General features: G+C 36.1%; 1 protein-coding gene across 4 annotated transcripts; it reads right to left on the reverse strand.

The window, feature by feature from the left end:
• Positions 1 to 863: 863 nt before the first annotated feature.
• On the reverse strand, positions 864 to 20486 carry COCH (cochlin). 4 transcript variants are annotated; one of them, XM_074289572.1, is made up of 12 exons: positions 20420 to 20486; positions 19799 to 19855; positions 19543 to 19587; positions 15701 to 15857; positions 13948 to 14081; positions 13340 to 13405; positions 11964 to 12008; positions 11724 to 11871; positions 5935 to 6038; positions 4516 to 4742; positions 3744 to 4260; positions 864 to 1840 (listed from the first exon to the last, which is right to left on the reverse strand). In XM_074289572.1, exons 2-12 carry the CDS (start codon positions 19830 to 19832, stop codon positions 1665 to 1667), a joined length of 1653 nt encoding a protein of 550 aa, XP_074145673.1. In that variant the 5' UTR covers positions 19833 to 19855; positions 20420 to 20486; the 3' UTR covers positions 864 to 1664. The 4 variants fall into 4 exon arrangements, with proteins under 4 accessions (XP_074145673.1, XP_074145674.1, XP_074145675.1 ...); XM_074289573.1 differs by having other exon boundaries at positions 20402 to 20445; XM_074289574.1 differs by having other exon boundaries at positions 20410 to 20427.
• Between the last annotated feature and the right edge of the window lie 4878 nt (positions 20487 to 25364).

The following is a 25364-nucleotide window of genomic DNA, read 5'->3' on the forward strand; positions in this document are numbered from 1 at the left end:
ACCAAATAAAAGAAGAGGTTATCTTGGGTTCCAAGTGAGGGAAAAACCCATATTTAATACAATTTTAAAAATTGTCCCACTCACATTGCCTATGTTAAGCTCCATGTTTGTTTTTTTAAAAAAATACTTCAGGTCTTTCCTCTTTTCTGTTTACAGTAATACTTTTAATTATTCTAGAAGATTTGGTGGGTGGATTTGTTCTGTTTTGTTTTGGTCATAACTGATTAGATAATGAAATCCTCTTCTATTTCACTTAAGGTTTCCAATTTAAAAGTGGATCAGGTAGTACAGTATATGTCTAGGTCTGGGGGAGCTGAAGGGTGGAGGAAAAGTCTCTGGTCTTAAGAATTGTGTTAATGGGTCACAGTTGGTGGAGGGAGGGAAGGAAGTTTAAACTTTTGTTTGTTCCTTTTTCTTGGTAAGAGAGGGAACTTTGTAAATGTCTATGTGAAAATAATTGGTAATACTAATTACAAAACATTTTCTTACTGAAGCAGGACTTCTGAGGTCACCCATTCATAGTCTGTTAGCCTATTCCATGTTATTGAATGCACTTAAAAATAATGGACATTTTTCAGTAATTTCAGACTTTCTACCAGTTTATCTCAAGTAGTAACCCATTTTTTTCCTTACCCCCCACTTCCCTTTTGAATCATTGAAATAATTACATCCCATAAATAAGATTGAAATGTTAGGCAGCTTAGAATAGTACAGATAATAAAAGTGTTGTTTTGTTTTTTTTTTTATTGTTCAAAACGTCCAAACTGCAATCCAAATATCCCCGTAGTTTCATTCTAAGTTATTTGCAGTGTGTATTATCTTCAAGCAAAATGTTTTCAATGTAAGATGAATTTAAATCTTGCTTGTCTTTTTTTTTTTTTTTTTTAAGAGATTCTTATAGTACTAGCCAATTTTATCTATACATGTAAAAAAATTACGGTTATAAATAGAAAAATACAAGGCACTCCCCCCACGTTCAATCTTATAAGTTGGAAGTCATAAGTTATTACAAAAATACACTACATAAAGCCTGATAAATGATTCCCTTCATGCCATTCATAAGTCCTTAGTTTTATAGCCAGTGAACACATACAGACATGAATAAAATACCAAGAAAATCTTGAGTGCATAAAGTCATAGAAACATCTACAGATGAGCAGAATATAATTGGATCAAAGTACTATTTTATCGATCATGACATCAGCTATTTTGTTAAGCTCTGAAAAACTAACGAGCTACTTCTATAACTAGATAGGTTCCAATGTGTCCTTTACATTTCTCATGTTTATCAATTTTTTTTTCTTTCCTTTTAGAGAAGCTATCATGCTTTCAGACCAATTAACAGTTACCTTTTATTTATAAGTTGTGTCAATGTTATGTCAATTATCATTAAATGATTGGTTATCTTCCCTAATCAAGATTATAAGAGCATTTTTGCAAATAAGAAATGTAGTGCTTCCAAATACTATCTTGGATCTTATGTTGTCAAAGCCATGAATGTAAAATGTATAGCGAATATGTTCAATTAAGTTGTTGGAAATTGTTTGAAAGGTACTGACATCTTTAATGTTTTTGTATTAGATCCAAGTATTTTGTGTATTAAAACATCAGAGCATAAGCACTAAGAGATCTTTATAGCATTTCTTTCTGTGAAAATGCCACCTTTACTGTTGTGATTCCAAGAAATCTCTACAAATGCCTCTAATTATATCAGTAGCTATCTGTTCTAATCCTGAGAATTCTCTTGTGAAGAAGGCATGGGTTTCCTTTGGTTCCGAAGCCATATCTTTCAGATCATCCAAAGGTGCCCAAGCCACACCAATAGAGTAGACGGTGATACCTACAAGGGAAATAATTCAGAATGAATTTAAATGATAGATTCAATTTACTGCATAAAGTATAAAACTTAGTTCCACATTTTGTATTCAAACACAGTTGCATTAGGTTAAATGAGGGCCAGATTCTGTCACCTTAGTCTTCTCTGTTCATACTTCTTGCTAGGAATAGACTGTTATACTTCTGTCATTCCCTTATCCTTCTACCTTCTGTGAACGAAAAATATACTCACCTCTTATACAGACATAAAAGTAAAATGGGACATTGTAGCAAGAAAGTCATGGTAGGTTCTTCAAGGCTATGGCAATAGAGTATATGGTACAGGGGAAAGTAATATTGCTCTGGGGTCAAAGGACCAGGATTCATATTTTTCCTTAAAAGTCAAGAAGTTTTCATGACTTCAGGTCTGGGATTCTATCCAGGCTATGAACACTTAAAGAGAAATGGTGATCATCATTAATTGCCTATGATTTCATTAAATCAAAAGAAAAAAAAAGAGGAAAAAAACCATAACCAACTAAACTCTTAGTTACTGATCAAAAAAAAAAAAAAAAAGATGAATCTATTAATCTCTCAGAAAACTTCCTTAGCCCTAAATAAGTTTGAAAATGCAATTTTTCTTGGGTCTCTAGAAACACTTCACCTTTTCTCATGCAGTAGTTGTATTTATATAATTCCCAAACTTATAAATAATCTTTCAGATTCTTAGCATGTTAGTTCCTTTTTTTCTACATAATATTGATTCTCCTAAAAGATTTCTCTAAGGGAAGTATCAAAATGGGTCCTAGTTATTTACCCCCATGGTTTCAACTTCACCAGAAAAGTCACTATAGTTCTTCAAGATTAGGAATTTGCCAAGTAATTGAGTAAAAATAAGCACAGATAGCATGACAAATACTACTGAAAATAATTTCCGATGGTATTGCAAATTCTCTACTCTTTTCTCTTGATGTTCACTCCATTTGGCCCTACCTGTTGTTCTAAAACATTGCTTAGACTTCTGGCTAAAATAATTGCTGAGTTTCTGGTCCTAGAATCTCATCTAGTTTCAAGGGTTTTTTGGAGTCATACTTCTAAAACATACAGAGGATGTATCATACATACAGAGGAAAAATAGTCAAGACTGTTCCAACAGAGCCTCAATGAAGATAAAATATAGGAAGAAATTTGAATATTCAGAAATATGGCAGATAAGTTAAAATGAACATATGCAAAGCAAATTTCTTTATAATCCATGATAGTTTGTAATCAAGAAGTATATTCTAGGAAGAAAGGTAAAAAATCCCTTGAGTATTTCCTGATTATATGTTCCTGAAGTATCACTAATAAGGACTCGGTATAGAGTGAAAAAATGATTCAAATTGAATCTACATAAAATAAGTTGGCAAAGTTAATGCCAAGAAGACTACTGTTCTGTTCTCTTATTTCAGAGATAGGATACTGGAATGATTAGACTGAATCTGACCCAGTATAGAAAACATAGAATCTATAGATTTGGCACTGCATGAGACTTTACAAGACATCTAGTGGAACTTCTTCCTCAACTTTTTTTTTTTTTTTTTTTTTTTTTTAAGCTGATGAGAAAACGGGCTTGAAGAGTGAAGTAACTGGCCCAAAGTCACACAAATAGTATGTATCAGAAGAATTTCAACCCAGATGTACCTAAAATCAACACTTCACTACATCAAGCCATTTGTCTAAGAAAAAAAAATTAATTTCTGAAGAGAGTAGTAGTATTCTCCTTTAAAGAATATGAAAATATGAAGAAATAATTGCTACACTAAATGAATGATTATACTATGTGATAAAATAACGTTGCTCATTAATTCTAATAACAGTACTTGCAAATGAACTCTTCAGTTTTCTCCCAAATCTTACTCAGGGCAATGTAGGGGCAAAAACATTACCTGCTTTATGAGCAGCAGCTGCAGGGGCTCGGACATCATCATAGGACTGCCCATCAGTTACAATTACAAGGAAGTTTTTATTGGGTCCGTCCCTCATGGGGCCAAATACATTTCTCACAGTGAAAGAAATGGCATCCCCTGTGGCTGTCCCGCCACTCATGTAGCGGATGTTCCGAATAACCGCCAGCACGTTCTCCTTGGTGGTGTAGTCGGTAAAACTGAACTCTGTGCGCTGATCATAGGTGAATTGTACCGCAGCGATCTTGGCGCCGATGTCCGAGATCTCAAAAGTCTTGGCTATGTTGGAGACAAACTCAAGCATGAGGCGGAAGTTACTGTCTCCTACGCTACTAGAGCCATCAATCAGGAAAGCAATGTTAACGGAGTTGTAGCAGGTCTTGCTGCACATCATCTGCTCGTGGGTGCAGAGCTTCTGGACCAGTGGCTTCACGTACTTGGTAGTGCCAAACCAGCTTGGAATGTGGTAAGAGAAGAAACCGTTATTCCGACAGACGGCCTGGCGTGGTGGAACAGAACACACGAGAGAAACCCTTAGGGAAATTCCAGAATTGGCTACTACTTCTCACACACACACAAAAAAAGAGAGGATCTCCTTATGGAAAAACACCATACATCTGTGCTCTCATTATAAATGTTCAAAAACTCAAATGGACATGAAAATCCTATTTCCCCAGAGCAGTGTTTGAAGTTCCAGCATAATGTCATTAACCTAAACCCACAGGACACCTCATCCCTCTCCCAACTACCTTACCTTGTCCACAAAGCCGACATCTTGAACCATCCCCAGTTCTTCAGGAATGGGTTTGGCCACAGAGACAATGAATACATTAACCCCAAATTCTCTGGCCACAATGCCAGCTTCCTCTATGTCATCTGAGGGCCAGCCATCAATGAAGACCACCACCACCTTTGGAATGCCTTTTCTCACTCCACTGTCTGCTGAGAAGAATTTCTGGGCTGTGTGCTTTAAGGCTTTCCCTAGGATTGAAAGGGAAAAGCATACTGAAGCAGTCTTTACCACTGCAGGAACGGATTTTCCAATTACCTACAGACACCCACTCAGTGGCAATTTGAGGTTTTAAATTGAGGATACCTTCTCTCCCTCCTGTTTCTTTGATTGTAAAGAACTGATTGATGGAAAAATTTTAATAATTTCTGGAAGACTGCTTACTAGTCAATTTAATTTAAAATTCACTAAGTGCCATCTTATATATACTATATATATGTGTGTACATGTGCATACATGAGTACCCATGTTATAAATATATGTATGTATATATGCATGTGTATATAATTTTTGTTTTTTTAGACAAGGACAATAATCTTTGCATGGGTAAAGTTCTTGCATTCTGTGATTCTCTATAAAAATCTACATTATTCCTATACTAATTCTTATGAACCTTCTTTTAAAATAATTTTCATAAGAATTTAAGTTGGGAATTATAAAGACACAAGTAGGCCCCTACCCCCACTGGAAATCTTTTGTGCCCTAATTAGCAAATGACTAGTTATGCTAAAGTGTTCAGTAACAGTGGAAATCTGTAATGGCAGCTAACTCAAACCCTGGCAAATGTCTTTTGGAGCAAATCCCAACCCCCCTTAATTCTTTTAATTATTTCCTATTTATCTTACACATATCTTGCTTTGTGTTTATTTGTTTTCATAAAGTTTTCCCCATTAGATTGTAAACTCCATTATGGCAGGGTCTATCTATTGCTTCTTTTTCTGTTTCCAGAATTTAGCATAGGTGCCTGGGCCTTGGTAAGTACTTAATAAATATTTGTTTTTTTATTGATTAACTTGTATAGATATAATTACATACTGTTCTTTCAGATATGAAGAAAGACAAATAACAGGAATATTCAGTGGTCATTGCTCCACTGTGCCGATATAATAAAAATGACAATGCCATCAATAATGTACAAAATTAGTGCTATACTGATTATTAAACTTGGTTCCTTTTCTTTCTTCTGTACACTAAAGATACCTATATGTGACATGTAACTTAGCTATTGTAAATGACTTATAAGTATTCTAAAGGGGAATAAAGCCTCCAAAGTTACAGGATTCTTTTTTTTAACCCAAAAATATTTTGCAACAGTGTCACAAATTGAGAAATGATTTTCCACTATTAGCTATCACCAAGTCCTATAACTTTAGGTCTACTTACCTGTATTGGAATTGCCTCCTCTGAAACCCACCTCCTTTATTGCAAACAAAACATCTTTGGCTGAGGTAAAGTTCTTCAGAAAAAATTCAATTTTAGGATGTTCACTAGGAGGAAAACAAAACAAGTTATTCCCAACACAATGAATAAAAATAAATTCTGAATTTCCCTAATAATAGCATTTATATAATGTTTTAAAGTTTCTAAAGTCCCTACATGATGTTATTTCATTTGATCCTTTCAATAATCCAGAGAGTTAGCTGCTACCATTATCCCCCTTTTACAAGTGAGGATACTAAGGGCTAAGACTGAATAAGTGATTTGCTTAGAGTCACATAGAGAGTAAGTATCATAAAGTAGAATTCAAACTCATCTTCCTGCTTGTAGGCCCAAAGCTCTATCCACTATAACTTACTTTACTGTAACATTAGGCAACATTTCAATTTCCACAGAATAGTGGGTACAAGGATACAGAAACCTTGGTGCTCATTACTAAAGACAAGAATGTTAGTAACTAAGCAGTTAAGGTTTCTGAGCCCAGAACTCCAGAGTAAGGTAAATACAGTGACAGCCCAAAGTTTTCAACAGAGGAAAACAAAAATCCTTGTAATAGAGTTTTAGTAAATTGAAGGTTTTATTCTTATTTTTAAAAATATAGACAGATCTTCCATTCTTAAATCTACATGTTACTTAGGTACCCATTAGGGATTCTGCATTGCTAATTGAGGGTTACAAGCGGTTCATTTTCCTTTTATAAGTATTCTCTCAATTGTGTGTGTGTGTGTGTGGGGGGGGGGAATTAAGTTATTTGATAGTGTTAAAACCATGTTAAAATACCAATACTTAAGGATCTGTGATTTGGGAGTGGGAACTTCCTCCACCTAGATGAACTAACTATAACTTAGTAAAATAAATCTTAGAGAGTTGTGTGAGGTTTAGAGATTTAAATGACATCCTCAGTCATATAAACAGTGAAGTGTCAGAGACAACATTTGAACCCAGGTGTCCCTCACCTCAGATAACAGCACAGTATTCACTAGCCTCTACAAATTAATTGTATTCAGATTGCCTGGATTACTATTGTAGTATATTATTTTGCTATTGTGTTTTTCCTTGCAAAAGTGGCTTGTTACAGTCATGAGTTATGTAGGACAAAAAAAAAATAGTAAGAACTTATTGAACATTTTTTCTTTTTAGCATTTATCATACTTTGTATACAATAGTATATCCAAAATATATTTGGTGAATATTATGCATTTGTTTTAATCCAGCAGCAGCTGGAGGACTGATTTGCTTTTAAACTGGAATAAGGATGTCCCTGGGGCAGCTTAGTGGTACAGTGGGTAGAGCACCAGTAGTAAAGTCAGGAAGACTCATTTCCCTGAGTTTAAATCTAACCTCAGATAGTTACTAGTTATATAATTCTTGGGAAGTCACTTAACCCTATTTGCCTCAGTTTCCTCATCTGTAAAGTGAACTGAAGAAGGAAATGGCAAACCTTACTTCAGTATCTTTGCCAAGAAAACCCCAAATGGAGTCACAAAGAATCAGACACAACTGAAAAATGACCATCATAAGCATAACATTTCAATATAGAAAGAATGAGAGGCTTACTTAAGAAACTGAATTTCTGTGAAGTATAGTTTATTTGCTGTACACTTTTAAGGCATTAATGATTGGTAGAGAAGTGCCACAAACATTTAGCTTCCCAGTTCTATTGCTGACAAAAATTTAATCATTTAACACTTAAAGGTTAATGCCATGAATTGGAGCTTAGCTCTTTTTAAACTCAAAATTATAATAATCTCTGTAAAAGCTGACATACTCATGCATTCCCACCCCCAGACTGTGGGCAATGGTGGCCTATATCAGCTTTCTCACTTTCAGATGGACTTCATCCAAGCAGTAGGTTGAGTGGTTGCCATAGTAACAGAGGTGTTTTTCTACTTGAAATTCATGATTAAATTGGTGTCGGGGGACTCTGGGGAGGATAAGGAGCAAGATCTGTGCTTCTGGTTTATGAATTAAAAGTTTTTAATGTAAAATCTAAGCTGAACAGTATGAACACTAAATTGAAAGATAAAGGTAATTTGCATTTTAGAGTGAAGACTCTAATTAATTCACCAGTGACCAAATGAGGAGACATAAATAGGAGTCAAATCTAGAAGCCTAATCTCTAATCTCTTAAATTTGCTATGCATTTCAAAGATTAATCAAATTTATAAATTTTACAATTGGCCTAGCTCTCAGAGGTGTCTCAGTTATGATGGCCAAATCTGAAGTTGGTACTCAGAGGAGTTTAAATTCATTCACTAGCATATGGAACTTCCTAATCTCAAATTCAGCACTTAGAAAATTAAAAATATTTATTATTTTTATTTATCTTTGTATTTATCTGTTGATTTGAAAAGGCATAGATATCTGTTCTAGTATTTCATTGTAGCATGAAAGTCATGGTAGATTGTTCAAAGATATAGCAATGGAGTATGTGGTATAGGGGAAAGCATAATAGTTCTGGGGTCAGAAGATCAGGATTCTTATTCTTCCTCTGTCACTTATTATCTGAGTGATCTTGGGCAGGTCATCTCAATTTCTCTGGGCCCCAGTTTACTCATCTGACAAATGAAAGCTTTTCACTATTGTTGTTCAGTTTTTTCAGTCATGTCTAACTCTTTGTGATCCCATTTGGAATTTTCTTGACAAAAATACTGGAATGGTCTGCCATTTTCTACAGCCCTTTTTTACAGATGAGGAAATTGAGGCAAAAACAGGGCTCAAGTAACTTGCCCAGGGCCCTCTTTAAACTCAAGAAGATGAGTTTTTCATGAATCCAGATCCAGAACTCTATCAAGAAAAATGGTGATGATTCCCTATGATTTAATCAAGAACAAATCATAGCTTACATACATACATCTCTTTTATAACAAGGTTACTATTGATCACAGAAATTACTTAGATATAGTATGCTTAGATTTTACCAGAGCATTTCACAGAATCACAAGAAGGGACCTTTAAGGCCATCTAATATAAGCAAAACCTAACTGACATACCCCAGTGGTCACTAATCTTTGGATTAGAGATTTAGAGCCAGAAGAGACTACAGATGCTATCCAATCCAACCTTTTATAGATAAGGAAACTGAGGTACAAAAGATCAAATATTAATTGGAACACAGAGTTGTTTATGTTCTTTCCACTGTGTCATACTGCCTCTCTATTTACCTGAGGACCTCTACAAAGAGGGAATGAACCTACTTCCAGCGCAGCCCTTATACTTTGGGAGTGATAAATTTTTAAAATAATTTTTTTGGGGGGCAGCTAGGTGGCGAAGTGGATAGAGCACAGCCTTGAATTCAGGAGGACCCGAGTTCAAATGTGGTCTCAGACACTTAATACTTCCTAGCTGTGTGACCCTGGGCAAGTCACTTAACTCAGAAAAAAAGAAAATAATAATAATAATAATATTTTTTCTTATCTCAAGCCTAAAATTGCTTTTTTTTTTAACAGCATCTATCCATTACTTCCAATTAGAACCAAGAAGCAAACATATTTCCTTTACCATAGGAAAACCCTTCAATTCTCAGAAGTAGGTATCATGTCTTCCTCTTTCTCCCTGCCAAGTATTTTCTTCCTTGATCCTCTTAATAATCTTCATGAACCCAAGACCCTTCACCATTCTAGTTATATTTCTTTTATCCAGCTCATTAATGTTCATTCTAACCTATGGAAACATAATATTCCAGATATACTTTAACTGATCTGAATATATCTGTACTTTAACTCTAGATACATGCCTCTAAGACTGGAATGCAGCCTTAAGAGTTCATTAGCTTTTCCACTATTGTTTTTTACTAAGCTTACAATTCACTAAAACCATGAAGTCTGAGGTTCTCAGCCTTTTTTTTCCTGTGATTTATACCTCTCTGACAATCTGGTGAAGTCCAGTGTCCCTTTCTCAATAATCTTTTTGAACTCCCTCCAAAAAACTCCCAAAGGAAATATTTTATTTTGTTATTATTTTTAAAGACTGATTCTCCCTATCTTGCCCAGTTTGGAAGTATAAAAGCTTCTTATAGGCTAGATCTCACTACTAATCATGATGAGAACTTTCCTTAGGGGATTTGGTGGGTTCCTTTTAGAGTTCACCATATTGGTGCCAGATTTAGTGTACAAACCCAATTAGCATAGCTTGCTACAATTCAGAATTCCTAAACTCAACTAATTCACCAGCCTCAGCTTTCACACTAGCAGGGATTACAAGTGTGTGCTAATTATCAAGTATCTTTAAAACAAAACAAAACCCTCCAAAATCACAGTTCCCTGCTCTAGATCTTTTTCAGAAAAATTTTCATTTAGCCATATCTCTTCAATTTGACAAAATTTTTGTTACAGTATTTTTCACAGTATCCTTATAGATAATATGGAAAAACATGAATTAGAAAACTAGTATGGTAAATAGATGTGAATAAATTTGAATGACTGGACCTAAACAGAAAGAATTAAAAGAGCACTGTCACGCTTACAGGTCTCACTGAAATTACTAAAATAGCCTTTATTTATGTAGTTCAAAAATTTTTTAATCAATGATTTCAATGAAGTCATAAATGACAGGCTCATTGAATTTGTCACTTCTGTAAAGCCAATTTGCATAGTTAAGATATTAGATCACAGGTATGAGATTAAAAAAAAAAAAAAGATCTTGACTGGCCAGAATTATGGGAAGAATCTAATAGAATGAAATACAAAACAGGTAAGCATAATTAAAATTTTACACTTTTTAAAAATCAATGTCATTAGAATCTTTTCTAATTTAGGAGATAAATCATTTTTATAATTGAGCTTAATGATAACAGTTGAAAATCATATCTACATTTAACTACATGCAATTAGTTTTAGACAGATTTCTTTTTGCTAGAAATTTTTTTTTAATTAAAAAATTTTTTTTTATCCATTTTTTCCCCCCTGAGGCTGGGGTTAAGTGACTTGCCCAGGGTCACACAGCTAGGAAATGCTAAGTGTCTGAGATCAGATTTGAACTGGGGTGCTCCTGAATTCAAGACTAGTGCTCCATCCACTGCTTCACCTAGCTGCCCCACTGCTAGAAATTAAATATTCTTCTATTTGAATCTAATCAAGATGGACTAGGATTTTTGAGATATGAGAAAAAAATTTAGGACTCACAAGATTATAAGACTATAAGAACAAAACTATCTGAGAGTTGGGAAAGCGAATAAATGACATGTATCATTGTGAAGAAAGTGGACATTTTAAACAAACACATGTGTATACATACATACACATATATGTACATGTATGTTTGACACATGCATATATATGTATGCACACAGTGTCTAGCACACAAGAGATGCTTAATAAATGCTTGTTGACCCCAACTCTGGAAATTAATTTGAATTACTATGTAAAATCTTCTGTATTATTTATGTTTATGAATATGTATTATTCTGCCATATGTGCATATATCTATATATATGTATAACTCAGAATAGCACACACACACAAACAAATTGTATTCCCCCAATAGAGAGTAAACTCCTCAGACAGGTTGTTTTGTTTTTGTTATTGTATGCTTAGTATCTAGCATATCCTTATAGATAGGAGGAACTTCATGAATGTGGGTTGAATTTATTTGGCACTCCTACCATTAATTCTCATGGTATTTGGGGATTTGCATTGTTCATGATATACTTACCATAGACACAATCTATGGTTTCTAATTCTGAGAGGTCATTTGCTCTATCAATCAAATCTCCTGATATTTTAGAATATAGGTACCTGGCTTGAACAAGTCCCACATGTGGTCCTTCTGTTCCAATCCCCAACATCAGAGCCACTTTTCCAACAAAATTCTTCTGTAGATTAAATCTGCGCTGTCCAATATTAAAGCTTCCATCAATCAGAAAAGCAATATCTGCCTTACAATCTGCAAAAAAGCAAAATAAATAAGTTTTCTCAACAGTTCTAGAAAGACAAGGACTAAGTCTGGAGGAAAGTAAAAGTCTTAGCTCATCTTACCTTTGTTTCCAGCCTTTTTGTCAGGTGTCTTCTTCTGTCGTTTTCCTGCAACACAGGAAGCACCCAGCACCATTACCAAAAGGAGGGAAGGAAGTTCCAAAGTGGAAAACAGAAGCAAGGAGAGGAGTCGATTTTAAGGGCCATCATTCTTAAACAGACTGATCTATCTCTCTGAATCACTGTCAGAGTTAGAAGTAGCCATATCTCCACCAAGAAATGAGAAGTCAGGAAGCAATATCTCTACCAAGGAAATTAGAAGTAAAGAGCCTAAGAGTATAGCATGCTGTATCTCAATCTATAGGTCATATAGACTTCCAGAGATGTTTAATCTCCTGCTAAGGCCAGTGAGGAGCCTTTGAAGTCAACAAGGTTGGAGGCCTTGTGAGGAGGGAGAAAAACAAAACAAAGAATTTCATTTTCACATCTCTGAGATTGTTTCCTCATCTGTAAAATGGAGAAGATAAAACTTGTACTATCTAAAAATAATATTATTATGTGAGTTTTTATTTATCATTGTTATGTCTCCTTTTATACTCTTGCGTTTCTTTGCTATGGCTTTAAATCTTTGAAAGCCTTAGGAATCAATTAATCCACAAGCATTTATTAAATTCCTAATATGTACTAGACCCTCTGCACAAAAAATGAAACAATCTTTGGTCTGAAGGACTACAAAAAATCTACTGAAAAATACAATATATACACAAATAGCAAATACAAAATAATTTTATGAACAATAACATCTGGGAAGGTGAAAATCTATATATCAACAAATGTATCAATATTAATTAACTAATTAACAATGATTAATTAATATAACTGAAGGAGGGAATTCCTTGGCTTCTTTTTTCTTCACCTAGGAGGAAAAATCAGAGAGGACTTGGTGAATGAAAGAATTTCACAATCATAGATTCAGAACTAAAAAGGATCTTAGAAGCTATTGAGTCCAACGCTTTAATTTTATAGGAAGAAATTGAGGTTCAGAGAGTGGCCACCTTAGGACGCATAGGTTATAAATGATAGAGGAAAGATTATAATTCATGTCTTAAAACTCTAAATGTGACTGTATCAGGAGCTCACAATGCATTTGTTTGTTCCACTGCATAAGATCAAGGAACAGTGATTAATGAATAGTGGAGAATAGTTGTTACCACAGTTCAGGTAGATAAAAGCAATCATAGGATGGATACATGGAAGAGAAAACTGTATGTGCCTTCTCATACTTATCACTTAAAGAAAGCAAAATTCAATATATTGATTTAATTGCTCTTATTTAACATTATCACAAAACAAAAAGCTGACTCATTCAGATTAATAAAATACACTTAAAATTTTTGGGGGGGCCAGGAACCTGAAAAAATAAATTCCATATTTCATACCTGCTGCTGGTGGACGTGCTGTGGACACTGCCCGTCCTGTAGCTTCTAGAGCTTCACTTTTGCCTTCTGTTAAAAAAAAAAAAATCATCAATTTTTTCCTATTGACCGCATCACCATCAGAGATTAAGGAATCTAGTTCAGGATTGAGAGTGAGTAGGAGACCAGCCCTGAGTAGGGTTGGTGAACCCTGAATGCTAATTGCCCAAGTGAACAGACTATGATCTTTCAGCTGTGAAAAGCCAAATCTGACTCTCATTGGACAAGAAGAGAACAAATCCCACTACTTTTCAACTCTACTGTTACTTATCTAGATGGTCTATATTTATCTTTATACTGGACCAGTCCTCTAATATGAGATGGAAAAAGTAGACAGATACAGAAATTTAAAAACAAAACAAAACTTTTTTTCTCTTTTCACATGTATTCTATCAGATTGAGCACTCGATCCCCAAAATCAAAGATCTGACATCATTGACTGACATCAATTGATGACTTCAGTCTTTGGGACAAGCAATATAACCAAAAATGCTTATTTAAAAAAGGTAGACAATGTTACTGCCTAGTGACACTTTTTTTTTCCCAAAGAAAAGGAATCTAGTTGCACCTACTGGACACTGTGAAAGATGAGGACCATCGGGTCAGGGTTTGAGACTGGATGCCATTGGAAGCTACTGAAGAATAGTTTTCCCGGCCAGGAAGACCATAGACGCGCACAGCCCCTCCTGAGCTGGTGATTACCCCCCTGAAACATCATAATGGGATGAACAGAATTAAAACTCTTTAAGATCATAGGACTATAGATTTAGGGAGGGAAGGAAACCCAGAGATCTACTCTAACCTTCTCATTTTATAATTAAGGAAACTGAGGTTCAGAGAAGTGAAATTGCCCACACCAATAAGAAGTGGAAGGAACCTGGATTTGATCCCAGATCCTCAGTTTACATATCCAGCACCAGATGATACTTCTCAAAAATTTTATAGTAGCTCTAGGGACTGGAGTGGGTTGTCTGTGTTGCAGTGCTCTGCTGTATTGAAGGCACATGGAATGGATGGAATGGAAAGAGATTTTGTCTTAGGATTCAGAAGCTCTGAGTTTCAGTCCTGAGCCTGATACTTATAAATCATGTATCCATAAGCAAATTACACAGCTTCTCCAGTCCAGAGTTTTTTTCATGTGTGAAACAGAGATAATAATACCTGTACTACCTGCTTTTTGAGAACATGCAGTATAAATTAGAGGTCTTGTAATCTGCAATTTTGATAGAAATCATGGCATAAAAAAGTTAGTGTTATTCATGAAAATCTCAGTTTAAGACCTGCCTCTGACACTTTCTAGTTAGGAGACCATGGGGAAGCAACTTAACTTTTGTGGGCCTCAATTTCCTCATCTGTAAAATTGGGAAAATAAGGCAGGCAAGATCTATTCCACAAAGCTCTTGTGATACTTAAATGAAATAACAAAGGTAAAGCTCTATGCAAATGTAGGCTACTATTTATTATGAGTCAAGGATCCATGTCACAGTAATTCAGACAAAGAAATCATCTAAAGATTTTATTAATCTTTCATTGGTTTGGTTTTGTAATTACAGCTGTTAAGAGTAGTAATAAAAAAAATTCTGGGAAAATATGCCCTCTTAACTTGTTGAGTGACAGGCATAAAATTAGGTAGGGGGGGGCACTACTTTCTTATTTTTTAGAGCTGCCATGTTAATGAAAATCTCAATGCAACTTTCCAAACTTTCCAAACCATCACTTGAACCAGAGGATTTTAGATTTCATTCAAAACAAATTAAAAGGACCAGAGTTCATTCTTCAGGTTACCAGTAGTGTAGGGAGCTGCAATTAAAGATGCTTCATAACTGAAGAGACCCCAAGAGGATATGACTCCATTTTTTTTTTCCAGGACAACCTTTCATGAGGATCTTCCTTCCTTCCTTCCTTCCTTCCTTCCTTCCTTCCTTCCTTCCTTCCTTCCTTCCTTCCTTCCTTCCTTCCTTCCTTCCTTCCTTCCTTCCTTCCTTCCTTCCTTCCTTCCTTCCTTCCTTCCTTCCTTCCTTCCTTCCTTCCTTCCTTCCTTCCTTCCTTCCTTCCTTCCTTCCTTTTCCTTCTCTTTCCCTTCCTTCCTTCCTTTCCCCCCTACCTCCTCTCTCTCCCTCTCTCCCTCCCTCCCTCCCCCCTTTCGCTCTCCCCTCCCCCCCAAGCCTCCCGTGACTATTTTATTCCCTCTAATGTTTTGAGATTATGAGATTATTAAGGAAAGTTTTAAAAGTTTCTCCTAAACTAAATTTTGCAAAATAATGATGTCAAACTGGAAGATGGATAAAGCAGACACTCCTACTCTGACATGATCACCAGGCTTACCTGTGAATGGCAGCTCCACAGATGCTTGAAAGAGAGGCATAGACTATGTTCCCAAAGACATAGAAATCTCGAAGAAGACACCCCCCTGGGCAAAGGACATCAGCTTTCTCCTTCCTGATATCAAGTCCTCTTGTAAAGCATGTGATAGCAATAGGAGCTGAAGAAAAAGAAGGGGATACAACCAGCCCCATGATTCTTTGTAGTAGCTATTTTTCTATTCTTTCTTTTTTTAAGTGCAGAAATATTTTGACTTTAGCCAATCTTGGTGTCTAAGAAAAGATAAGAGAAGGTACTACTCTGTGTCTTGTTTTGTTTTGTTTTGTCAATTTTGATGGATTAGGAATGTAGAGTATAGGATATGTCAGATGTTTTTAATAAGTTGACTAAATTTGCTGATTTTTTAAAAAACTCATTTTAATTTTGCTATAAGATAAATGAATTCTGGGAGATGGAAAGAGGAGGAGTTCTTTGAGAAATATAGGTGATGTAAAAATAAAAGACATTAATGGAATTGTTTTAAAGGGAATTTAGAGGAGAGGAGGAGGGATACTTTGGCAAATGTAGGGGTGTAAAAATATATCAATAAAAATGTTTGGGTTTTTCCAAATGAATATTTTGACATCTCTCTACTATATTTTAGACTTTTAGCAAGTTAAATAAATGTCTTCCCCAAACTGAATTTAGCCCCTACTTATAAGTCTCTTCTATTATAAAATTCTAATTTGTGTAGTTTTTCAGGGCTGGCTTAAAAATCATGTTGGACAGCTGTATTTGGGATGATTTAAGAACTTTGGTCTAAGATAAAGCAATATTAGTAATAATAATGATGATCTTTATTTTAATAAAAGTGAAAATTTTACATATCTCAATGCTACCTGCAAAGTAATTATGCATGGAAAATTATTTTTGAATGATTATATAATTAAATAATTATATATGTCTAGATAGTCTGAACGAGATATCAAATAGCTCTCTGGTTTAAGAATGCTATTTCTGTAGTTTAGTAGAATACATTATATAGATATTAAAACAAACAAACCAATCAACTCTATGTTTTTATGTAAGTCAAATAATAAATAAGATATTCTTCCCTAAAATGAAACAGAGAAGCATAATAAGATATAAAGATGGAGGGTTGGCTTTGAAATTTAGAAAAGGTAGCTAGTTTTAAGTTCTACTGCTGATACACACTTTCACTACAATCACAGAATAAGTCCCTTAACCTCTCAGTGCCCAGGCAATTTTCTAAGATCCATTTAAAATACAGATGAGTTGCTGATCCACACTGGCAAAGGAGTTTACAACTTAAGGCATCCGAGCCTCAGAGAGGCAGCTAGGGGGCACAGTGGAGACAATGCTGAAACTGGAAAAAAGTTGTAAATTCAAATATGACATCAGACACACAGTGTGACTCTGGACAAGACACTAGCCTTATCTGCTTCATTTTCCCCAAGTATAATGGGGATAATAACAGAACCTACATCCCAGGGTTATTGTGAGGATAGGATGAAATGATACTTGTAAACTACTTTGCATATAACAAAGTGCTATATAAATGTTAGTTATATTTACTTTGATTAAATCACAGATCTAGACCAAAAATATGAAACAAAACAATCATCCTCCACATTACATATAGTGAAAATAAAAATCTACATCAAAAAAGATATCCAAAATACAAGAACAACTTTTTAAATATGCTAAAATACAAATTGGAAAACCTATGTAAATATTAAATTCAGAATGGATGGTAGCAGATATTATCTTAAAAGCAATCAGCTGAGAAATTTTACAACAGATTGTGTGAAAAATCAGATAGAATTTTGTTCAAGTATCTAATGCATATGTTTATTAGAATCAATAAAGCTCAATTTAATACTCTACAGTCTTGAGCATTTTTTTTTCCCTGAGGCAGTTGGGATTAAGTGACTTGCCCGAAGTCACACAGCTAGGAAGTATTAAGTGTCTGAGATCAGATTTGAATTTAGGTCCTCCTGACTTCTGGACTGGTGCTCTATCCACTGTACCACCTAGCTGTCCCTGGTCTTGAGCATTCTTTGGAAAATCTACCAAGACCTATTATACCTGGAATAAGAAGTACAAGCTTTCCCATAAAGAGATTTAAGCAGGACTGACACCATTGTTTTAGCAGAGGTTCATATCAAATACTACTTTATTAGCTGGAGAAAATTTAATGTCCTTACAGAAGAAGAAGAATCCAATATTTTTAAACCTATTATCTCACTGGTATCTCTGAAATCATAGTGAAAATCATCACCTTTTGTATAGCAGATCAAAGTTTGACCAAAACCCCCTATCTCCCATTGTTATTTCTTTCCTCACTACTACCTCATTCATTGGCTGCCTATTTTCCCCTTCACAATACTTTTCTTTGGGGAAAACAACAACAACAACAAATAATAATAATAATACATTTTAAAACTGAATTCCATTTGTAAAATCCAGAAACAACAAAATTCCAAGCAAACCAAAAAACTTTCCAAATACACAAGTTTGGAAAAACTTCCTAGAATAAGAAATTGTCAAATTGTTGCACTTTAAAGGAGTTACCTATAGAGTTGCAGACAAATAAATGAAGCTTGATAAAAACTTTTGGCCCACCCGGCCCATACTCATGAAATACAAATGCTGCAGGTTCCCAAGAGAAAATATCATCTGGAACCCAGCCTGGGGCAGAGTTGAATACTGTTGGTCAGTCAGTGGATTCTGTAAGACTGCCCAGAAAAGGAAATAACTTTTTCCTCATCCTGTGACTTAGGGAATGAAAACACCTAGAACTCGAAGGGATCTATTCCTTAATATGAATCGTATGGACAACAATAATGACAAAGGAATGATCTGGCTTCCATCTAGTTTCTGTCTGAACATTTTCAAGGATGAGAAACTCAGAAGTTCATCTGGCAGCTTAGTCCATTAAAAAAAAAAAAACACAAACCTTTTTTTTCCCATTATACTGAACCAAAACAAAACCAATCTTCCTAAAATTTCTATCAATTGAGTTCAAGAAATCTAATGAATGTTTATGACAACTTTTCAAGTATTTGATGATGACAACTCTCCTCTCACCTTCCACATCTCTAATAAATGTCTTTCTTTAGGATGCACACTCTCATTGCTACGTAGAACTGACACTTTTAAAGGCGGTTTCCAGCTCCCTCACAATTGTCTTAAATAGGGTTTTTTTCTACTTCTCAATGACCTTTTAAATATGGGATCAGAGGTGAAAACCATCCTTCCGATTTGACCTCAAAACTATCACCTCTCTCTAGAGACTAAAAGCTCACCTGTAATTAGCCTCCTCTCTTCCCGCTGAAAGGAATTTTTTTCAGGTAATTCATCTACTAGAGCTCTCCACCCCCAGTTCCTTAACACTTACCTTCTCTATCTTAGGCTAGAGGTGGGGGAACTATAACTGGAAAATTAGGGTTGGGAGGAAAAAAAAAACCCGTAAGGACTGAAAGGAGGGCAGGACTTGCAGGAGTGGCGGAACTGGGAGAATAACCTCCACTGGGAACCACAGGAGCAAGTAGGATGTAGGATGAACGAACAATAAACCGCTATATTACACCTTCAGAACTAGGATAGAGGTAGAAATCCTCATAGGACAAATTCGAGACCAGCCCGAACACTCCCATTTCTTCCTTTTTCCCCCCGAGTCTATATTTGGATATTCCTCCCAAAAGGCTGGCCTAGGAACCTCAAGGACAGGTCCTGGGGATGGGTTAGGTTCCTGCGCATTGCTCCCACTGAGGCTCAAGTTCTGTGAACCGCTCATTCCAATCCCTATTTCCCCATTCGCTCTGGCCAGAGGCTGAACTCACCGGCACCCTCGCAGCTCACAGGACCCGGCAGGAGAAAGTAGCCACCTGTACAAAGAAGAAAAGGGGGCGGGATAGCAGCTGAGGCTCAATGTTCCCCCTTCTTCCTTCTCTCCATCCCACTACCTTCCCCCGGAGTCAAAGAAAGACTGGAGACAAACCCGGACAGGATATTGGGGGGAAAAGGGGAAGAGAATCAGAAAGGGAGAGGCACTGGAAGATAGAACTGAAGGGACGTGATAACCCAGAAATTACCCACCGAGGCAGAGAACAGAGATCCAAGCCGGAGACATCGTGATTCGAGGAATGCACAGACCTGCGAGAAGAAGAAACGAGAGGGACTTCTGTGCGTTATCTTTACTCCATACCGTCAGTTTCAGGGACAATCGATGATTCTACCAAAACGCTTCTCCCACCCTCGATAAATCTCAGTCTCCTTCACCTTCGGCTCCCAAATCTGGTCTTCACACACTCTGTTTACGATGTCTTAGCTCAAGGAACTTGGGTCTCCACCCTTTCCCTCCCCTCACCCAGCTGCCCAGTGCGTTTGGGACTCCTTCGGAAATCCCGGTTCCCTTAGGATGCAACGGGGCCATTTCTCCGCCTTAAGCTGAAGAAACCGGGCAGCTGCTCCCTTCCAGCTAAGGGCTTTATATTCCTTCTATAGAATGTGCAAAATTCAGAGTTTTAGGGGTTACAACGGATCTTCCTTTAAGAAAAGACTGGGAGAAGGTACCCGGGTTAGGTGAGGGGGAATGCAAAGAGGAGGCAGGAAGGTAGGCAAGAGGATGAGCAAAGGAGAGAGAAAAGGAGAAGAGACGAACACACACACACACACACACACACACACACACACACGCACACACACACGGTTCTCCACCTGCTTGCTCGCTGTCAGACCGGACAAGTGCAGAAAGCCCGGGCGCTGGGGTGGACTATAAAGAGTCTACTGCGCGCATGGGCACTGGGCCGGGGGGCAAAAAGGGGACAGAAATGGGGGAGGGCCTTGAGGAGAAGGAAGGAGCTGCTTGGGGGAGCTGGGATTCCTCTTGGGACTGGGCGGCGGCAGCAGCCGGGTTCCCACTGCTCTATCTCCTCCCTTCTACCTTGGGGACTTGCCCGGGGTGAGGCCAGGTTGGAGGCGCCTAGCGCCACAGGAGCCGCCTACTCCCCGCGGGGCTGCCCAGTAGTTTGGGCGACCTTAAGGGCTCAGGACAGGATCACCTGGACTAGCCCTTCTTCCCCGCTGGGGGAAGTCGGGCAAAAGGGCCCAAGAACCGAGGAGTGGACACCTCCATCCTCCCCATTTCCCCAAGGGAGCCCCCACAGGGTGGGCGCGTGGATGAATGGGGACGCGACAGACATGACCTAGGCTGGAGGTGCCAAGTACTCAGAAATGTATCTATTTCGGGGAGGAATAAAACTCCGCTGGTACGAAGTATTCAGCCTCGCCCAGCTTTCGTTGTAATTTTAGTGGGAGAAGAAATTATGCCATGCAATTGAGAAGGTGGTATAGATAAAAGCCACGGTCAGATGTCTAACTACTCCCCTCTGTTCCCCAGAAAGCAATCCAGTATTTGATTAGTAAGGGGTGGGATTTCATCAGGTACAGAGCCCTGCATTTTTTTTTTTTTTTTAATATTTTTCTAAGGAAATGAAGAGGCAGCAATCCTGAGGCTCTTTGTCAAGCCTTACGTTGAGTTTGAATCTTGTTGCCTGGCAATTGGGCACAGTGCCTGACACACGTGCTTGATAAATGCTAGTTGACTACCTTTGTAAAAGGGAAAAAATGCACATATATAAGTATATGCAAAATAAATAGGTAGCTTTAGGGAAAGGAGCCCTGAAATCTAACAAGCGAACTGAGTTGTGAGGAAAGCAGTTATTCTGAGATACAGAGGTGAGGTGAGAGTGCCTTCCAGGCATGGGAGAGAACCAGTGCAAAGACATGGACATAGGAAATGATTGTGGAAAGATGGAACATTGGGTGTGAAGAGGAACAAGTAAGCCAGCTTGGCTGGAGAAAAATATGTAAGTTGACTGGAAAAGTAGAAAGGAACAGATTATGTAGGGCTTCAGATGACAAACAGGTCAGTTTGTATTTTATATTAGAGGAAATGGGGAACTATTGGAGTTTATTGTCTTTGGGAAAGAGTGGATGTTGACATGGTCAGTCCTACACTTTGGTAAAATAATTTAGACAGCAATGTAGAGAATGTATAAGGTAGGGAAGCCAAATAGACTAGTTTCTTTTTTTCCTCTTTATTTTCTTTTTAATTTTTGGAATAAAACAAGTATTTCTGTAACATAGTATACTAAAAAAAAAAGATGATTACATGTGAAACTGCAAATTTATTCTGTAAACTTGGTATTTCTTTTAAATATGTGATAAAAACAAAAAAATAAATTTATGATAAAATTATCATGTAAATTTCTTTTTTCCCTCTTCCCAGATGGCTATCATTAGAAACAAATATGTATGTATGTATATATACATATATATACATATTTAATATTATTCTTTATAGACATCTATTTATTAGTTCTTTCTCTGGTTGCAAATAGCATCTTCCTTCATATGTCCTTTGTAATTAATTTGAATTTTTATAATAATCAAAATGACATCATTAAATTGTGCTTAAAACAATATTGCTGTTACTATATGCAATGTTCTTTTGGTTCTGCTTATTTTAATTTTCGCTATTTCAAGAAAACAGGCATTTTAAAAGTCTGGCAAGAAATTATGAGGACCTGAATGAACTAGGGCAGTGGTTGTATTCAGTAAGTGGAGAAAAGGATTTGTATCTGAGAGATGTTATTATGATAGGAATCATAAGATTTGGCAACTGATTCAATATATGAAGGCAAGTGAAAAATGAGGATTCTAGGATGACTGAAAAAAAGATTATGCTTTTAACAGTAATAGTGAAATTAAGAAGATGAAAGATGAGTTCTCTTTTGAAAATACTGAATTAGAGATATCTATTGGACATTGAACTATCCATTAGACAATTAGAACAATTCACAAGAGCTCAGAAGAGACATCAAGTGGAATATATAGGTCTGGGAAACATCTGCATAAACTATGATAATTGAAGAGATCACCAAATGAAAGAGAAAAAAAAATAGAACTCTGGGGTATGCTCACAGCAGGTGATCTGAGGTGTGGTTACACAGGTATCTGGAGAATAAGGAGAGAACAATCCTAGAACAACCCAGAGAGAAGAAAAGAAAGTAAAAACTATAAAGAGGTTAAGAAGGATGAGAACTGAATGAAAAAGGTCATTAGACCCAGCAAAAGAACTCTAGGAGATGATTATGAACCACTACATAGAATTCCCAATCCCTCTAATTTTGTCTGCCTGCATTTTGGATTTTCTTCACAGGCTAATTGTACACTATTTCAAAGTCCAACTCTTTTTGTACAGCAACTGTTTGGACATGTATACATATATTGTATTTAATTTATATGCTAACTTATTTAACATGCAAGAGAATAGTTCCAGTTAAGTGATGCTCTTAGATGTCAGATTATAGAGGGTTTAGAAAGTGAGAAGAAAAGAATTGTAGATAATGGTTAGTGTTTTTGTTTTGTTTTGTTTTGTTTTGTTTTGTTTTTTCAAGGAGTTTGGTTGAGAAAGAGAATAGATATGTAGTATAGGGGCAGTTACATAGTACAATGGATAAAATGCCAGCCCTGGATCAGAAAGACTTATCTCCTTGAGTTCAAATCTAACCTCAGATGCTTCCTGTGTCACTTTGGTCAAATCTCTTGACCCTGTTTGCCTGAGTTCCTTCATATGTAAAATGAGCTATAGAAAGAAATGGCAAGCCACTTCAGTATCTGTCAAGAAAACCCCAAATAGGATCATGTCAATCAGATATGACAGAAAACATTTACCAGACACAAATGACCATATTGTCTCTCGAGAGAAAGTAAGCCTCCTGAAGACAGGAATTGTTTTAGTTTGGTCTTTGTAGCCCCAATGCCTGGAAGGTAGGTAGATGTTCAGTAAATACATGTTAAAAGATTGATATCTCAAGAATGAATTTTTCTATAAAATCTCTGACAAATGGTCATCTAGCACTTGAGTGAAGGACTTACAAAATGGAACTAGTTATCTTTTGAGGCAGTCAATCCCACCTTTTTTTCCCCATAGTTCTCTAATTGTTAGGAAGCTTTACTTATATTGAGCTGAAACCTGCCATTTTCAACTTTCATCCATTACTTTTCAATTTGCACTCTGAAATCAAGCAAATTAAGTCTAATTCTTCTTTTACATGACAACCTTTCAAATATAGTACTTGAAGATGAGGTAGGGAGAGAGAGGAGAAAGGAATACAATTTTATTAACTGTTGATGCCCATTCTGTGCTAAGCATTTTTTTTTTGATATCTCATTTGATAGCTACCTTGATCCAAAGTCTTTTCTCCTCTTGGCTAAATATTAGAAATTTCTTTTAACCAATCCATATATGACATGGTTTGAATTTCTCTTATCTTGGTCAACTTCCTAAGGAGAGGTTCCAGCTTGTAAATATTCTTCCTAAAATGTGGCATCTAAAACTTAACACTACATTCCAGGTATAAGCTGACCAAGAGCAACTATGGCAGATCACCTATACCTCCTAGATAATTTTGAATATTATACTTCTATTAGTGTAGCACAAATGTATTTTAGCTTCTTTTGTGGCCATATCATATGTTGACCCATTGAGTTTGCAATTCACTTAAACTTACTTTTATCTATTCTCCTCTATAAATGTCTTATTGTTTTTTTTTAACCATTGTGTAAAATTTTACAATTATCCTTATTCAGATGCTTAATAGTAAATAAGCATTTATTTGTCCCTATTCAACAATTTGGCTCATTGTTACAGTTGATGAACTATGGTGCCACCTAGTTGCCCTATAATTTTTTCATCTATTGCCCAATTAATTAATGGTCATTTCCAAATTTTTGCCACCACAAAAAGAACTGCTGTAAGTATTTTTGTATATATGGGTCCTTTTTATTTTGCTTTGATCTTTTTTGAGGTATATAGATCTAGTAGTGGTATCACTAGGTCAAAAGGTCATAATTTGGGGACTTGAGGGCATAGTTCCAAACTGTACTAATTCAAAATTCCACTAACTGTGCATTAATGTACCTATTTTCCCACATCTCCTCCAAATATTTGTAATTTTTTGTCACCTTAGCCAATTTGACAGATATGAAGTAGTATCTCAAAGTAGTTTTAATTTTCATTTAAAAATTATTAATGTTTTATATAATTTTTCATATGACTATTGAGAGCTTTGATCTTTCTCTGAAAACTTCATATTTATTGATCATTTATCATTTGGAGAATGGCTTAAAGAATACTTCCTTGCCATATTACTTCATTATATATATATTTTAATCCACTAAAGTAGATTTTCCAGTTGTTGAGAACAACTGGAATCTTTTCTGGTATACGTTGAGTAAAGGATGAACTAGGAAGGTCTGCTGACTTATGGAGGGTGAAGGAAATAAGAATTTATGTAGTGCCTACTGTGTGTCAAGCTTTAAAAATATCTCATTTGGTTTTGCATCAGCCCTGAGATATAGAAGCTGTTTTTATCCTCATTTTACAGCTGAGATTTGAGATTCAGTATACAGATAATTTAAGATTTATGTGCTATTGTAGTTGGAAGACATTTATTGCAATCCAAAGTATTGCTATTGCTGATGCTATTAATTATTTAAATTTTTATGAGTTGTGCTTGACAAATCTTTATTAGGTCTCTTTGGCTTTGGTTAGCCAAAATAAAAATAAAATAATAAGATAAAAGATTTAGAGTTG

Source organism: Sminthopsis crassicaudata, chromosome 2 (assembly GCF_048593235.1).
Source record: "Sminthopsis crassicaudata isolate SCR6 chromosome 2, ASM4859323v1, whole genome shotgun sequence".
NCBI classification, from domain to species: domain Eukaryota; kingdom Metazoa; phylum Chordata; class Mammalia; order Dasyuromorphia; family Dasyuridae; genus Sminthopsis; species Sminthopsis crassicaudata.

Excerpts from the sequence above, each read along its gene's own strand:
- COCH (XM_074289572.1), bottom strand. The coding sequence starts at position 19,832 with ATGTCTCCGGCTTGGATCTCTGTTCTCTGCCTCG. Across the intron at positions 14,082-15,700 it reads TGTGGAGCTGCCATTCACAG|GGGGGTAATCACCAGCTCAG; the intron begins GTAAGCCTGGTG and ends ATGATGTTTCAG. Across the intron at positions 13,406-13,947 it reads CTCATCTTTCACAGTGTCCA|AAGGCAAAAGTGAAGCTCTA; the intron begins GTAGGTGCAACT and ends TTTTTTTAACAG.